Raw genomic sequence first — 18,557 nt, forward strand, 5'->3', positions numbered from 1 at the left:
GAGTGAATGACCACCTGTTGTCTGTTGACTTCATGTAATCCCCAGGATTCAGCCACAACTGAAAACACCTGTGTAGGACATTAGTGGCAATGAAAGCCTGTGACTGCATACTGCATTAGTTCTCAGAGAATCCCAATAACCATTGTGAACGAATATTGGAAAAGGCAAAATTTTTCATCTGGAAAATTCTTAGAAGAAATCGGTCAATAATAAATCTACCGTTCCGAACCCACAATGAAGTCATCAGTTGCTTATTTTTTTTCATAACATAACATCTATTGTTGCCAGACTCCCCCACCTCATCACCATCACAAACACTTTTGTTTGGCTGCCTGAATTGTCGTAACAAGGGTTTTGTGCTCTCATTAAATACTGTAGAGGGGGAATTTGGAAAGATAACATGAGAGTCTGTGCATGAATGAAATGGTTATAAAACCAGAATGAGATCACTCAGCTGTGATCAGGCTCAATGGAGGAAAAGGAAAAACAATACAGAGAGTTGCAACCACCGCACAAGTGTGTGCGCTTGTGCTGTCTGTGTGCACGCTTTACAGATATTTCCCATTCATAAGCAGCAAGAGCTTTTGTGTGTAAGTTCAGGTTATATGTTCATCATTATCATTATTTAGACATTTTGCATATTTATGAGTGCATTAGGATGGCGCATGGTATTATAAATTCACATTATAATTAGCGGGGGGGGGGCACAGCTGTAGCATACCAATTACTGTAAGAGTACCTAACCTTCAAACATATCAGCCACACGGCTAATACATGCACAGCGGGGTTCCACTGCTACATATAAGCCAATGAATGCCTTGCATGTAGCATTTATGGAAGAGATAAAAAAAAGTGACTTTTTGATTAAGCACATAAATAACTAGAGAGTCGCACTCCGTAGAGTGCAGATCTCCGCTGGGTGGTTCTGCTACGACCACTGCTGTAGTGTGTGATTGAATGAATACAATTAGTGCTGCAAAGACTCGTAAAACGGACTTCATTCATATTCAAAAAGAAAAGTAGTTATACAAGCAATGGTCTCAAAGTCGTCATATGATCCACTTCACACAATCCTGCCAAAACACAAAGATAAAATCACCAAGCTGCCTGCCTGCTTAGCAGTGTCTGAGTGGCAGTGTGTGTACTGGTAGTTCTATGAGCTGTTAGCTGTTAGAAAAAAAACACATAAAAGTGAGCCGCAGAGCAGAGGCTGCGAGGTAGTCAGTCGTGTGTGTACTGGTAGTTCCGTTAGCTGTTATCCAAACACGCCATCCACAACAATAACAGTGTGCAAACTGTTTCCGCTCCCCTGTGTCTCTGGCCGTGTATATATATATATATATATAGCAGCTAAGGGTCGGGCGGGGGTGCACTCAGCTGTGTTATCACTTGCAGCCCGTAATAGCCGGGGCGCCATTTAAGAGTGGTGACTGAGGAGTGAGCAGGCAGTCAATGGCAGTATGAAACTAGGTGTTTTGAGAAGTGCCAGTCGTCATAAACCACGTCAGCACTAAGTCACGGACGCACGGACTCATACGAACACACAAGGGTAAGTTAATATATATTTGCAATATTTCATCTTATTCCCTGTGCTTATTCCCTAGCAATAAAGAGAGCTGCAGGTGATAGTAGCAATGACGATTTAAAAACGACACTCAAAAAACACTTCTCAATCTTTGACTTATTAGCTTTTTATTTTGTTATCAAACAATCCAAATGCAGCAAATTATTCAACAAAACGAGAAAAAAATGAATCGCTCATACTCGTACTTACGAAAAATCATTCATATGTAATGAACATGAACACACATACTGGAGAAACACGCATTTAGATCAGACACACACATTCACCCATTCATCCTCCAGGTCTTGCCACCAGTCCGCCTAACTCTGGAACACTGTTGCTGGGATACAGGAGATCCACCCCCCACATATACATACAAGAGAGCCACGAAGTGAATGAGGAACACATTTACTCTGGTGGATCTCAGAGCTCCTCATATATATTTCAAAGCCAAAGCCATAAAGCCATTTACTCCCTCTTTCATTGTGTATTTGTTGTATGCGTACTTGTGTGTGCACGTGTGTGTGTTCAGGTTCACACATACTTCCACACACACACACACACACACACACACACACACACACACACACTCTCTCTCTCTCTCTCTAAAATAGGAGGTATCTAATAAAGACTGTGTTTTATTCAGTCAGCAATCTTAAAGTCAACCTATGTGATATTAATGCCGTTGAAGTAGCGAAGATGTAGCCTACATTTAGAAGCAGGTCAGCCGCGCTGCTACTGTTGACCTGCAGCTAAGGACCTGTGTTATGGCTGCCAAAGGCTGAATTACATCAACTCCGCTTCCCATCCACCTCCTGTCCTCTCCTTTCCTCTCTCTCTCTCTCTCTCGCTCTCTCTCTCTCTCTCTCTCTCTCTCCCTCTCCGTTGTGTTGTTCTCTCCCCTCCACACATACACAACCTTTATGCACTGCACACAAGCTTGCCGCTTAATCAGATAGCCCCACACAGACATCCCCACCCACCAAAGACTAATACCACCTCATACCACACACCATCCTCTCTCTCTCCACACAGTGTTCAGCTGCAGAGCTGGTCTAGACCCCTAGTTCTATAAATAGCAACCAGTAAACATCTACCACTGCCAGCAAATGCATTGAGCAGCTATATCTCCAAGCACGGATCAACACAGGGAAATATGACATTAGAATTTGATGGGATTATAGTAATTGTCAATAACATTTTGTTATGGTATTGAGTATTAGCTCTCTACAGCGTGTGCACATTTCTATCAAAGTGTGAGTGTGTGAATGTGAAAAATAATAGCTAAACTCTGAGACGAACCAATTTGTTTTTTGAATATTCTATCTTTTCTAATGTTTCCTTATTAGCAAAGACTATTATATGTCAAGGACAACATGCAGGCCAGGCTTGAGATCTTTAGGCAGCGCTGATCATTGCTTTTGCCAATAAAAAAAAAGACAAATTTGGTCAGTGTACCATGATATTAGCTGGAACTAATTAGCAATAATTGCGAGGACCTACAGCCAACATTAGTTGGTTACAGTCTAGCTGATGTGCTTTCTGAGAGCCATGTCTGTACTTGACCAGTGCAAAACAATGCATGTGAATTTCTTATCCCAACACTGCATCTCTGTATTCACTGCATCGTCCCTTCACTATGGCACACTGCAGGACCTCAGCAGACGCTGTTGAGTTGTGATACAGGGAGTAATGCACTGAGCAGACTCCACAGCTTGACCTTGATGGTGCTTGGATACATTTATCTACACAGCAACAACATCACAAGGTAAGCCTTTTGAACACGGCAAGAATAAATGTAGGAATGGATGAATAGGCTATTTGTGATGTGCAGTTTGAAGCAAGAGTATAGTGCCAGTGGTGAATAATACATAGAGAGAGTAGCATGTATGTGGCGGAAAATGGAAAAGAGAGAAATGTAACGTTACTGTAAATGGGAGGCCATAGTCTTAGTTATAAGTTATAAGATTCTCTGGCCTTCCATAAATGCATGGCGTCCATCTCACTTTTTGGATCCTTGGTCAATGATCACATCTTTAATGAAGACACTGTAAAAAAATCTCAATTTAATCTCAAAATAAACGTATTTAATATTTCTATCTCTGTTAAAACTGCAATATGATTGAAAACAAACCTGAAGAAATGGACAAGATTGAACTGACGGTAAAGCATTTAGCTCGAGTTTAGACCGGTATATGTCACAACAAATGAGTCTAGATGAATGGCAAACAGGTCACATGTGACCGGTAATCAAATGGGAATGTTTCAGTGTTGCCATGACAATACTGTATGTAAATCCAAAAGGGCAAATCAACCCTTAATCGCTCATTCTGTTGGTTGAAGCACATGTGCACTTCTGGCTATACAGCCCCAGTAAGTGATGTTCGAGCAGGTGTTAAATCAGCCCACACCCACACAACGTTGTACAAGAGGGAACGGCTTTCAATACGCAATTCAGTTTTCTACTTGGAATATATTTTTCTGTGTTTTAATGTTGTTGTTGTTGTTTCTTTTTATAGGTTCACAAGTAGCATACAAGTATATGAATAGTGTATAATTATAATAATAATAGCAAAAATCACCGATGCTAATGCTGGGTCTTTGTTTCAGTCAGGTCAACTTTCTTCAGTTGATGGCAAACCAGCTTCAATATCACTTACATGTTAGTGGATAGTAGTCATTATTATGTAATATGAATTTGGTCAGTTAAAACCAGTAGCTGGATAAAGTGTTTTATTGCATTAAAAATGAGACGCATATGATATAATATAAATGTCACTCTTAACCACGACTGGGGACCAAGTAAAGAGCATGGAGCTAAGCTTGTGTCCTCTTTCTTTACTCTATGAACATAGCATGTTCAAGTTCAAGTAAATGTATTGTAATATAATGAACTACATGTATAATATCAAACTACAATACATGTATTAAGCTGCCTTTGTGTGTGATAAGTGTTGCCTGTGCGCATACAAATTGTGCCTCTGCATCACCCAGGTGTTACAGCATCTGTCCCCTCAGGCTAAACATCAGGATGACAGACATGGTGCAGAGAAAAGTAGAGTATTCCCGTCACATACATCTACTCCAGTTTATAGAGACGTTACAAAGTCGGAGCACCCATCAAAGATATATACGAGGCTTCCCCCAGCAGGGTCTGAAGGGAGATATTTTGAGGTTGCTCTAAAATTCCTTTGATCTAGTCGGGAGCAGCCCAAAAAAAAGAGAGGCAAACCAGAACGTGGGTGAGAGCGAAGACGTTTGGGGGAGGAGTGGAAGAGGAGATCAGGGGTTTGTGAATGTGCGAAACGAGTTGAAACACACAGCAGTTACACAACACAGCAGGATACTGTTCATTTCTTATCAGATGCACTCGTGCCTGTATTTTCGAACCAATTTCCGATCCTTTGTAGTTTAGATAGTCTACCTCAGGGTCGAGGGCTATTTTCTTATTTCTTTGCAAATTTATCACAGTTAATATGTACAATGTCCAAACCTGTAAGTGTAAAATAACAAAACGTTGTTGTGCTTCAACAGTCTTTTGAAGATGTTTTATCATGGAACCTGATAACTTGAGATATAGTTACTGAAATTAAGTAAGAAAAAGCGGTCGTACCCAATTTAAATGTCAAGTTGCATCTTTTAACAACATTTAACCACATTTCGACATTGACAGCTATTAATTGATTCATTTCATTATAACCACATCACCAAACCAGCTACTGGGAGATCTGCATGGTGAGGTGGGCTAAATAGTAGATTAATATGTATTTTAACATCTTTTCTTAATGTTTTGACTGACATATTATCACCTCATTAGGTTTATATTAGCCAACACATCTGTGAGACGAGGATGGCATTGTGTTTCTGGTGACCTGGCGACTGTAGGTCCGATATTGTCTGTCCTTGTAGCTCTGTTTTGGTCTCCTCTAACCCCTGAGGGAAATGTGTGGCTCTCTACTTTGCTCAAAAGCTAATCGCAAACTTTTTCCGTTTGATGCTGGGCAGGTAATGTAGATTCTGTCAGAGCTTTCTTGCAGATAATTGTTGCTGGAATGAACGCTGATGAAAGCTGTGAGAGTGAAGAAACGGGGTGAGTGGAACTACAGTGTCAGGTGATAATTATCTGTCGGTTCATTATATGTCATCTGACATGAAAATATGAATTATAGCAGTTTTAGGATTTTTCTCAGGCACAGGAAGGAAAAATTACCTGTTTGCCCACTAAACTAGTTTGATGAGCACCGAGAACCAACATGGCAGAATGTCCAAATAGAGGACTTCCATTCATCACTGAGGCTGATGCAGGTCTTATAAGCACTTCCTCCATGCGCTTGCTGAACACACATAACAGGGTGAGAATGCAGTGTGAGAGCTCTGAGGTATGAAAACGAATGAATGAGCCTGCTGACTGTAGAGGGCTCATTTGTATGACAGTTGCCGACTACACAGTGTTATGCATGTGGCCAGGGGGAGTGGGGTATGTATGTATGTATATATATGTATATGCAGCTTTTGTGCATTTCAATTGAGTATTTCTTTTCATTTTAATAAGAGGGATGATTATGTACATAACCACACATGGATATATGAAAAATAATGCACAGTTAGGTGCACCATTGTGTTTTTTTATTTTATCTGGCAGCATTGAACACAAACCCTTTAAGGGTCAAATGTGCTGAATGTTAAGCATGTGTCTCTTCAGATGAAAGCGTGGGTTTAACAGTCAAATACACATCATTTCTATTATGCAAGTGCAAAGCACTTTTCTCTGTTTGGAGGGTGTGGAAGAGGTGATTGTTGTGAATGTACGCTGGGGCTTCATGTCGTGCTTTTATGCAGACGTGGGTTCAGAAACCAGCCATGTACGGATGTACTCTACATGTGGTTCAACCTCTTAACCACAACAGCAGGCATATCAGCGAATCAAGACATGGCATAAGCATCATGCCTTTGGCTTGACAGACTAAATAGTCGCGTGTTCCTGGCCAAGAAATTGTAATGTAACATGTCACTGCCCCCTCATGATCACCATGAATAACCCACATTCGTGCAAGGTTGATTTTCAAAACAAAAGGTTAAGAGACAGGAGTTTCCTAATATTACATTAGACAACAAAAAACAAAAACCTCAACTCAGGCATACACCTTTTAGATACTTCTAGAGACACATCAAGTAGATGAGGTTTGTCAAGTGCTTGAGAGTAGCACTTAAGAGCAGAGAATCCACTAACCACTCAGAGAGGCGGGGGAGAAACTCTATGTTGGGTTAAAGCTTTGCAGCACTGCATTTCCAAGTGGTCTGTTTTCCATAATATAGTTTTAAATCCGTAGTCTTGGTCATGCACTTAAACATTGTTTGTTTTTGCTCCTATTTCAGATGTGTGACTTCAACAACCTCCTTTCTCCTCAGAACATTGATGATATGAAAAACAAACTGAATGGGGCCTTACAGGTGGGACCCTGATAGTTGCCTATAAGGTGCTTCTCCTTCATGACATCTCCGGTTATAACTTGACTGGTAAGGATAAAAAAATTAAAAACAAGTTTTAACGGTTTTTCCCGAAGAAATAAAATGAAATTTGACAAGAATTGTTTCTCACTAGGAGCCACATATCACAAAAAAGAGGAATTACGTCAGTGATTGATTAATCGAGCAAAATGAAAACAGACTTCATGAGAGTGAAGTGATATACAATGAAGGGCTGTTTGAAAAGCTCACTCCATTATATCTGCACAGCATGAGGTGAGGCAGGCAGTCTGCTGTCAGCTAGACAGAATGGACAAAGCCGTTTGAAAGCCCACACAAAATCAAGAGGCGGCTATTTCTCTTTGTCAAACGAAGTGTCGCATACAGAAAATCGACCATGTTTCTGTGTCATGCTTTTACAGCACCATCATAGCATACAGATTCTGTCTCAGCTTGCTCTACTGCTGCTCTTTTGAACACTTCAATGAGCATAATTTCACTTTAATAATGATTTTTTTACTCGTGCCACAAAGCCTAAAGTTTGTAAAATAGAAAGGTATAAAATTGTGAGCAAGGGAGATGGATTCACAAGCACAAGAGGAAAAAGAAATGGATACTGCATACTCAACACACACACAGACGTTACTTGTTCTTGGAAACCCCTCTTCCTCTGTCTCACTTGTATACAGTTTACTGAACATCTCACCAGTTTTTCAGCGTCTTCTCCTGTCAGCCTGACACCAACTCCCCCTTAATTGATCCCACACTGTGGCTTCTGACAGGGAGTTGACACATGGTAATGTGAGACTAGCTGGAAGTCAACCCACTGAGTCATCACACCCATGAGAGCTCGTTGAGTCGGTTCTGAGGGAGTGAGGTGATGTAATCTTTACAAGCCCTATCATACAGTCAGGAAAGAGACGAGGGGGATGGCAAACCCCTAACCTCTGGGCTTAAACCATGAGTTTTACAAAAAATGTATTCTTCAGCGAAATATTTACACTGGACCAACTGAACAATTACGCTAAAGCCATTCTGCTAATGGTTTAACATACTGAAATTATGGTCCCATTTAAATACAATTCTCAGTAAAGGAGGATAAGCTTCCTTGTGATTGACAGGTCGCTGCCATGGCGTATTCTGGTCTGTGAGCTCTCTGTGGTCTTGTTTTAGAACTTTAACCCTTTCACAGTGTGTTTTCACTTCATGAATGTTAATTCTAACATTTTGGTTTCTTACAGATGTTTTCAAGATCATTCGATTGTACTCAGCTTCACCCTCTCGTTTCAGAACCAGGATCAGAATCAGAATCAGGATCAGGATCAGTATCAGGATCAGAATCAGGATCAGGATCAGAATCGGAATAGGAATCGGGATCGGAATATTTTGGTTGGTTTAATGCCAAGTATTTTTACACATACAATGAATTTGGCTTGGTGATTGTTGCATGGCAATAAACGCAGTGCAATAGTACAAAACATAATGAAAAATAGAGATATGAAAATTTACAGCAGAATATGATAAATGAACACTTCTGGTGGCAAAAAATTAAGATGGCAACAGCCAAAAACCAAGATAGAAACGGACAAAATTCCAACCTCAAGGCTTCAAAACCGCAGTCCACAAAACAATAGATGACATCAAGGTGACTATATCAACTTCATATATACAGTCTATGGGTAGTACTTTGGCACGGTGGTGCTTTTAGCTGAACGACATGACATTGCTAACATGCTGATGTACCATGTTCACTGTCTTAGTTTAGCGTGCATGCTAATATTTGCTAATTAGCGCCAAACACAGGGTACAGTTGAGGCTAATGGGCAGAAATTGTACAAGTACTTGGTCACAGAATTAGGAAGGTCTGCACACATTTGGTGGCAATCCATTAAATAAATGAAGAGGTAGGCTCTTTCCCAGGACACATTTTTCTTTTTGACCTGCTGATGTAGGGGCTAACTAAAGTCAGAGGGAGTCATCCTCTGGGGAACATGAATGTCTGTACCAAACTTATATGACAATCCATTTAAAAGTTGTTGAGATATTTCAGTCTGGACCAAACTGGCAGACGACCAATTGCCATCACACGTTGATTGCTCTAAATCCTTGACAAAAATAGAACTAGACAAAAGAATAGATATTAGCATACTTCAGGCCATTAGTTCTGTTAAAATGTCCATTTGTGTTCCTGAAGGGCTGGCGGAAAAAATGTGGCACAAAGCAACTCAATTCTTCTGTAAAATGAGTGACTAAAATCATTCTGATTATCCAAATGGACATGTTTTTTTTTACAATGAAATCTAATTTGAAATGTGAGTGTGTTATTGTTATTGTTATGGGTAATCAAATATCCCCTTTTGAGATTAATCATTTACTAAAGGAGCTTGATTAATCATTTACTAAAGGAGCTAAAGGAAATGTGAACTGCTACAACAGACCCAACAGATATATATATATATATAACACTCACAAACTGAGTTCAGACATGAGATCCAACTGCAGATACTTGAGACCACCAGCAAAACAACACCTTTAATATTTTCCTGAAAAGTGATCATATGGTCGTGGAAATAATGATTCTTCTCTCAAAGAAGCAAAGGTGAAAGTAGTGTGATGTGATTGTTAGAGCAACGCAAAACCTCTTAGGGAAGATTTCTCTGTGGATGTTTGGGCTTACAAAGTGTTTGACATCGACACTGAAGAGCATTTGTCTCCTAAAATACTCTAACACTTATGCATTATGTTCCGTTGCCTTTGACTTTGTATTTTAAAAAATGCTTTATCTATGCAGTGTAGGCACTGAGCTTTCATAGCTTCTGTACTTTTGCAAGGTTTGCAGTGGACATGTAACAATTTTACAAGTGTCTTATTACAGTGCAGTCACAGATTGCACACCTGATTGTTGAAGGATCCTGGCATAGTTTGTACTACTTCTGCATCAATATAAGTCACAAACCAAAGATGCATTTAAGTGTATGCTCTTCTGTCAGCTTGAGGCAACATTTACAAAACATATTTTGTCACATCGGCTTACATTCCTCGTTGACTAAGAGTATATTCAGAAATCTTGTCTTAAGGGGGTTAGAACCGTGTTCTTCACAGCTACAACTAGCACTTAATGAATATGGAAACCAGCCCTTTTCAGCCCTTTGCAAGAACAACTTGTGAGCACAACATTGACTTCACTGTTTTAAGTTTATATGGTGAACTTATTCGCAAAACATTGCCTTTTTAGCTGCTTCATAATGTTAGTTGTAAATCTGTGTGACAGTCGGTGTTGAGCAGGTAGTGTACAGTGTTTCTTTAGTTTCTTTTTGCTAAAAACAGCTGCTTGAAAGAAATAAATCAGTTGCTGCTTGAATACCAAAACAATAAGACTCTAAAAAGAAAAGCGAGTCGGTTGATACTCATCAGTGGGTTCATCACTCACTACAAGTGACCGCTTTCACGTCCAAGTTGCTGAAAAAAATAAATAATAACAGCTTTAAGCATATCAGTATTTATTTTGAAATCCTCAAACAATAGGTGAAAATTAAATGTTAGAATTTGCATTGCAAACATTCTGTACTTCTACTGTTTATTGTTTTTTTTTATTCATTTTTGAGGGCAGTATAATCATATGCTTTTTGGAATATGTCCCTAATTTCCTCTCCTCTATTTCTGTTGTTTCACATTTTGCGGCGAAAAGATTGAACAGGAATACCTGAATGCAAATAACTTTGAACTATGAGGCTGTGAGTGAAAACAAATAAAGAACTGCGGCTCAGAGGTAGGGTGGGTTGTCCACTAATGGAAGATTGGCAGATTGATTCCAGGCACTTCCAGTTCAAGTGTCCAAGTGTCCTTGATAGTGAACCCCCAAATTGCTCCCGAAGACACCAATGTGTGAATGTGCATTCATTTAGGGCCTGATTATCAGATGGCACCTTGCATGGCAGCCTCTGCCATCAGTGTATGAATGTGTGTGTGAATGGGTGAATGTTGACATGTATTGGTAGGAAGACTAGTAAGACTCTGTATAGATGCAAGTCCATTCACCATTTACCATCAATGATTAGCATTAATTAGCCAGAAGACAGAACGGATCCATGATTCAAGCTGTTTATGCCAAATCCTGATCCTGTCCTCAGCATGTGGCACCATAGATCAGGATTGTGCAATGTTTCCTAGTGGTTAGTCACTCAGTAAGACAACCCAATGTGGCATTCACTGAATTAGCCCACCCCAGTTCAAGGCTTGTAAAGTTTTCTGAGACAACTTGACGCATACAACTTTAGTTCTGAGCCTTTATTTGCATATTTGTGCCCTTGCTGTCTGGTCATACGCTCTGACCTCCCTCCCTGTCAGAGTATTTTCACTTACATACCTGCTGCATACTGTAAGTTTTCTTTTTGTAAGTTCCCCTTTTGGGTCTGCAAGTTTTATATACAGAAATTTCAGTCCCCAAAACTCAACATAGTTCAGAATCGTATGGAAACTCTGCAGTTTTGCTAGGCTATTTTTGAGTAGGGGTAGTTTCCTGTTATTGGGCTCCGCTTGTTTGGGTAGCTGTACTGTAGTTTTAGCCAGAGGGAAAGTGCTGTTTGTATTCTAGTTTTTAGTTTAGATCATTCATGTTTTACTTTTCTGGGACATGAATGTTTGAAGAGTATTTTGTTGCAACCACTTCTGTTTTTGGGTTTGACAAGAAACAAATTTAATTCTTATTTTAAAATGGAGGGAAAGTTGGCAAGTTGGTTTTCAATGAAACTGAACCTAAAAGGGCCGTCTTCATTCCGTCAGGGTATTTTGAGAAATGCAAACCAGTATATAATCTGCTTGGCCTCAACATCATTTATCATCCTGCCTTTCTTCTGTCCTCCTCTTTAGCTCCATTACATCATAATGCCAAATGAACATTGACATGGGGAACGCCGACGACAATAATATCTTTTCTTTGTTAATTAATCTACATTCAGAAATAATGGGGTTGGTGAGGAAGCTATTGTTTGGTCACAAAAGTAACAGACACAGAAACAACAGACAGATCAGTTCAGTCTCTCTCCCTCTCTTTTGGGAGAGAGACTGTTTCTACCACTTTCTCTCTCGAACACACAATTAATTAATTTTGCTGTCAACTGAAATTAACCAATACATTCCCTCCTTTACTTCTTCAGTCCAAATGAGATTTCACCAGAACCTTGTTTCAGCACCTCTGCTAATGGATGCTACAGCATTATTCACTATAAGCACATCAAAATGCTGTAGAATCTAAAACAAAATGAGTTGTTGCATCTTCCCACACGGCACAGTGAGGACAGGAGTCATGACTAACTTTGAGAAGTTAGCCAAGATGCCAAAGCCTCCCACACACACTGCACACGCTCACAGATTTATACCCCTGTTAGAAGATCCAGTCTAGAAATAGCTGGGGCAATACTTGGAAATGGAAAATGTAGGTTATTGTGTTCTATTTCCCTCTTCTGTGTTCATATGAAATAAAAGAAAAATGTATCTGTCATTGTTTATTGTTGACTACTGACCAGATTTGGGCTCATGCGTGTTGGATATACATTCAGGAAACATGCTTATTTGCATAATCCAACACCTCTGCATTTACATATATTTCCTTTAAACATGACTGGGAACTAACCGGTTTCTGATGCGCATGGTACGCACATATTTCATTGCTTAATGAAAGAGGGAGAAGGTCACAGGAGACACTAGATGGTTCTTAAGATCTCTGTGTGTGTGTGCATGTCCACATCCCCCATTCTGCTCGGCATAACATCAGAAAGCTGGAGTAGCCGATGAGAGAGGCAATAACAAGACAGACTTCTTTTCACACATCCATCAAAATACTTTAAGATAGTGTTCCATCATTTTTAACATGTTTTTAAAGCTATGCCTAACGTAAGCAATATTGTCAAGCACAAGGTTGTCACTGAGATCAAGGCCCAAAACAAATATATTTTTAGCAAAGGATAATAGATATGTGATGGACATAGTGGCTAAAATGTGACAATACAGAGGATCAATAACACGCATAACTGTTCGTCCCACCTTGAACCCTGTCTGCACCAGGAAAAGAAATTGACAGACATACAGTAACAGGTGCAGCTATACAGCCTCTTCCCTCCCTCTCCCTCTGTGCCTGTCTCTCACTCCTTTTCACACACACACACACACACACACACCCTCACACACAAATACAGACAACCTGCACCGGCTGCACAGACTCAAATAAAAACCCTGAGAAGAAATGTCATGGTGGTGGGAATGGAGGGCATATTTGTACACATGTGTGTTTTAGCTTTTTTCATGAGGGTCTCTGTTGACCCAGTGTCTTTAAAATCAACCATGTATTAAGCCACTCACTGAAGGAGGAGCAGCTTCCTGCATGGGACCAGGGAATCATGCTGTTCTTTTCCAGCACTTTCTCCTCCCAGTCTGCCTGCCTGCCTGCCAAGGGTGCTCTGCAGCATCCTTTGCTTATGAATCAACCTCCCTCCTTCTCCTCCACCATCTCCATGAACACAACCCCCCCCTCCACTAGTGTCGGTCTGCCCAATAATAATTTCTCGTGGGTTCTCAATGAATTATTCACAGTTGTACGTATCTAAAATCCACCCTGTTTCTTTTAGGGTGAGGAATAATAACTGCAGTCAGCTCTAAAATTCATCCAGAAAAAGGGCTGCAATGGGCAGCAGAGGCTGCTATAAATACCCCCCACCCCCCCCACCAACCATTCACATCCCTCCCTCATTCTTCCTCCTTCTCATGTGAAAAGCACATCAGCTAGGACATCTACTGCAGGGTCCCTCCGCTGGCTTGCTTTGCACTTTTTTTTTCTTATGCAAGGGAGGGACACCAGTTATGTCATCGCTCCTACACCATTCCTGCCTGCTTGCTGATGCAACTATTCATCGACTGCCTTTGGTTTGTTTATATCACATGTGTGCAGGCTACTGCAGCCTAAACAGCATGCTGATGGGGGGGGCGCATGTACTCCAGCTAAACAGCTGGAGTCAACCTAAAACGGCACACACTTGTCATCTTCTGCCTGCCGTGCACACGTGTCTGCGGGGGCTAAGCCATTGCCGTTAAGGGGCTACAACAAAAAGCCACTAAAGCTAACAAGAACCAGCTTTTATCTGGCTTCTCTCTCTCTCTCTCTCTCTCTCTCTCTCTCTCTCTCTCTCTCTCTGCTGTTTTGTCTAAAATTGCCTCCATGCTCAGTAGAATTGTAAAACAGGAGCTGCCCGTGGTGCTGAACTGTCAACAAGCAGATGAGCTCATTCCAGATCCAACTTTTACGGTCCCTCTCCACTTCATTAATGCCTGCATCGGCGCCAGACATAATTGTGTTCGCAAACATCGCATATGCGAATCAGGATTTGGGGAAGCCAGAATCCAAGCTGTTGCATGGTGTTAGTCTAGTGCCTGAGGACCTCAGTCCTTAGTCGGGGGTTGGTGGCCTAAAACAAGCAAACCCTTTTATTTACCCACCTTACACAGCTGAAAGTTTTCCGACACTAGCGTCTCCTGGACGTCGATTTCCTTCGTTGGCGTCGCTGTGGGAGTCCCGGCCGCGCTGCCGCACGATGGGGATCCGATAGTCCCGCCAGGAGAGGAGGTGGTCAAGCCGTCCAATACCTTCCGAAACTTCTTCATTTTCTATCGTACTTCTGTATGTAAGGGGAGGAGAGAAAGAGGACCGCTCTGTCTTCTTTGTTTCCCCCAGAGTTCACGGTCTCCTCTCTGATGCAAATTCCCAACTCGTTTGGCCAGCTGGAGAAAGAGAACGTCGCTCCCTGCAGCAGCAGCAGGGTAAAATACCCACTCGGCTTCTCTCTCTTACGTGCAATTTAAAAAGTCATAGAGGCACCTCATCTTGTTATCTGGCTGTTGTCCACAAAAAAATGAATTCGCCTGAGCCACTCTGATCTGAGGATCACAGCCAAATGTTGCAGATGCAGGTCGCCTATCTCATATCTGAGCTTGCACCGACGGAACTGAAACTACTCAACTTCATGTTCCCTCTGCATCCTAAAGTAACGTGCACTCCCGGGCACGGAGAGGAATCCCACACCTCAACATAATCAGGGTTAGCCGAGCAGCGACGTTTAGACGTATCGGACAGAAGTGGACAGATCAAAGGAACTTCGAGCAGGTCGATCCACTCCACCTCCCCCCCCCCACCCCCCCCCCCACCCCCTTCCAAAAAAGCACTTTTACAGCGTTGTGGTTGCCAGTAACAGGAAACGGACCGAAGACGCAGAGGCAATGCAGTTAAACGCAGATGGACTCCACAGTCAGGCTGAATAAACGAGACAACTCAACCATCCGAGAGACGAAAAGAAGACTTTGTGATGACGGTGTGAGCTGGAGGTTAATCTGTGGATGGATGTGAGTCGGGTTTTTTTTCCTATCATCCAGCTGTGTTTTGGCGTCGCTTCTCTGCAGACCGGAGACAGGAGACGGGAGCTGTCCACGGTGCAGAAAAACCATGACCAGCCAGCCCCGCCTCCCACCACCTCTCTCTCTCTCTCTCTCTCTCTCTCTCTCTCTGTCCAAAGAGCTTTTCATGTTATGCTGTATGTTAGTTTTTTCTCTCTTTGTAAAAAAAAAACCAAACATCAACAATATAATCTGCTTGTTTTAGGTGCTACAATGCACTGGACTTGCTTACATCCACGTTAAAAGTGCACTGAGATATTTAGGTTAGTTTAGGGCTAAGGTCCCATAGGTCCCCACAGATTGTATTGACCTCAACTGCAGCTACAGAAAAACTTATACTTACACTTATACACTCTCACCAGATGGTGCTCAGAGAACAACCTACTGCTCAACGTCAGTAAAACCAGGGAGGTAAAGACACACACCTATGTCTACATCAAGGGAACTGAGGTGGAGCAGGTGAACAGTTTGAAGTTCCTGGGATCCGTATCACAAACACCCTGACATAAACATCACACATCTCCATCCTGGTGAAAAAAAGGAAACTTAAGAGGGCAAGAATCCTGTGCTTGTTAACTTTTACAAAGATGCACGGCCCAGGACAGGAGGGCTCTACAGTGGGTGATTAAAATTGCCCAGAATATCACTGGCGCCCATTTGCCGAGCGTCAGTGATATTGGTGACAAGAGGTGCCTGCAAAGGTATTAAACAGCCACAACATGTTCACTCTGCTGCCTTCTGGCAAGCGTTACAGAAGTATCGGCTTCCATACCACCAGACTTCAGGGCAGCTTCTTTCCTCAGGCTGTGAGACTCCTAAATTCATCCCCCACCCTCCACCATATAATATGCTTTTTTGTACGTTTTTATTATGTAGAAAAATGGGACTACAAACAGCATTTTGTTGCACAACCCTGTGTTGTACAGTGACAACTAACAAAACTTTAAACCCTAATGGACTAAAACATGGCTTTGCATTTTTAGTCCAATAACCACCAAGAAAATACACTTTACATTACCACAAACCATTTTCCAAAGCCTACCGTAAGTGTTTTGATTGCTTTCCCATATTCCAGGCCGCCATTGGTTTCTATTCATTTCTGAACATAATAGATTGCCGAGATGACTTAAAACTTAAGCTTGAGAGGTGCTCCATCACAATGAAAGTTGTTTTCACAGGCATTTCAATGCATGTTTTCGGCAGCCAAGATTGATGCACTATATGTGGAAACCTAAACAGACTTGGATGTTGTGAAAGGCATAATGTGAATTTAATTTCTCACATCTTTGATTACAACCAACTCAAGTCTCAGATATCAGAGCGTCCCGGAATCTACCAACACAAAGACGTACCATGCTGAGCCAGTGCCTGCAGGCTGCAATACAGATGAAAAAGATATTATTTAAATATAAATAAGCCCACTTTCAAACCCAATTATCAAACTCTACTTATTTTCCTTTTGCTCAGCTCTAAATGGTTGTAATTTCAGTGTGCTGATGCTTGGATACATTCTGGCCAGGTAAATACATGTGAAATATAATTGTCTTTACAATACGTTATGATGACCATTCCATATATTTAGGTAATGAGCAAGGAAAATCAATACGGCTGGAGAGGGTTTGAAAAGATTTTGACTTTGAGTCGTGACATGCAGACATCCAAATTCACTGTCTGCTAGGTGTGGGTAAGATATTGTATTCTGTCCAGGTACAAGGTACAGTTTCCTCTGCAGGTCTCAAGGCAGGGCTGAAATGAAGTAATTACACTAACACACCAGCCCATTGGAAATGGTACTTGTTCCTCGATACACAGGGGCTCAACCTCAGCGGCCTTTTACAAAAGAGGTTGAGGGCTAGCCACGTAAAGCTACACAAAGCTGCGCACAAAAGCAGTTCTATCATTTCCGTTTAATGTTTTTTTGTTAAAGAGATACAAAGAGGTAGTGGTTCTTTGTATCCATGTGTGCGTGTGCCATGTTTGTGCACCATTTACTACACTTCAAGCGATGTGGGAATGGACAAAAATGCAGAAAGCGAGCTTGATATTGTGTTCAGCACAAACATGCACCCACAATGAGCTTTGTTCTGGATGGTACATGGTAATTAGGCTGCTAGCTAATTTATGGCAAGAGATCATTTGTGGCTTTCACTGAAGAAAAAACAATGTAACAGATGTAAAACAAAAAAAACAGGAATATTTAGGAAAGGAGATAATGAGTATTACTCAAGGTCGCATCTGTGGTCTTTGTGCAATTACTTCAATTGTCATACATGTTTTTCTCAGTTATTAAATGTCTCCCATATTGTTCCTCGTTTGCCACAAAATGTGTTGCAATCAAGAGCAATCTTAGGATGTTCTGAAGGCCATTACGATGGTTATAACTCACTACTGATTGAGGAAGAAGGTTAGGTTTGAACAATGGTCCCACAAGTGACCTCTGTATCATGGGAATGCAGGCGCTGTCCTCAGTCAGCTTCGTCTCAGAAATGATTTGCGGAGGCTGATTCATTTTTAAGAACAGATGTAATTGAAAGTCTGTCGAAACAATTTTAGGTCAGAAGGAATTTGTGAAAACGCACACACACACCAAGGCCAAGTACAGTTGATGACTATTGATTAAGGCCAAGATCTTATGTGATTGTAAATGACAAATAGTCAGGACTGCCTAGAACCCTTTGGGGCAATGACGCACTAAGGTAAATTCAAAGAGCTATCATATTTATAAGACAATATGTTTTGCATGGAAACTCTTAAACTACATTTGGTTGGAACTATAGGCATCAGCTAAATCTATTAAAGAAGTGCAGTATTTCTCTCTGAAATGCACTGGAGTGGAAGAAGTATATGATAGAAATAATCATAACAATACTTCAAAATTGTAAATCTGTGTCAGACATACAAGGCAGCTCAGATACTGAATGTTTCAGGATCTGTGTACATTTACACTAGATGAAGAGAATACCCCACTTGCACATTTAAAGATAGCAATTACACTTCCCCTTCTACAGGACAGGCTGAGTGGATTGCAGCCAGGACATAGAGAGGTCATGTCCTCTATAATTGTTCTGGGAATTTGGGGTTCAAGGAA

General features: G+C 41.2%; 1 protein-coding gene across 10 annotated transcripts in view; it reads right to left on the bottom strand.

The window, feature by feature from the left end:
• Nucleotides 1–15,530, bottom strand: part of stxbp5l (syntaxin binding protein 5L) — a 109,092-nt gene extending 93,562 nt beyond the window's left edge. For 5 of the 10 annotated variants that reach the window (XM_031858566.1, XM_031858573.1, XM_031858571.1 and 2 more), the window contains exon 1: nucleotides 14,519–15,529. In XM_031858566.1, the coding sequence (XP_031714426.1) occupies nucleotides 14,519–14,683 (165 nt within the window). In that variant the 5' untranslated portion in view covers nucleotides 14,684–15,529. Of the gene's footprint in view, nucleotides 1–14,518 lie in introns of all 10 variants that reach the window. The other 5 variants (XM_031858574.1, XM_031858572.1, XM_031858570.1 and 2 more) reach the window with 2 other exon arrangements.
• Nucleotides 15,531–18,557: the final 3,027 nt, after the last annotated feature.

This window comes from Anarrhichthys ocellatus, unplaced genomic scaffold (genome assembly GCF_004355925.1).
Source record: "Anarrhichthys ocellatus isolate YVR2014 unplaced genomic scaffold, GSC_Weel_1.0 scaffold20, whole genome shotgun sequence".
Taxonomy (NCBI): Eukaryota; Metazoa; Chordata; class Actinopteri; order Perciformes; family Anarhichadidae; genus Anarrhichthys; species Anarrhichthys ocellatus.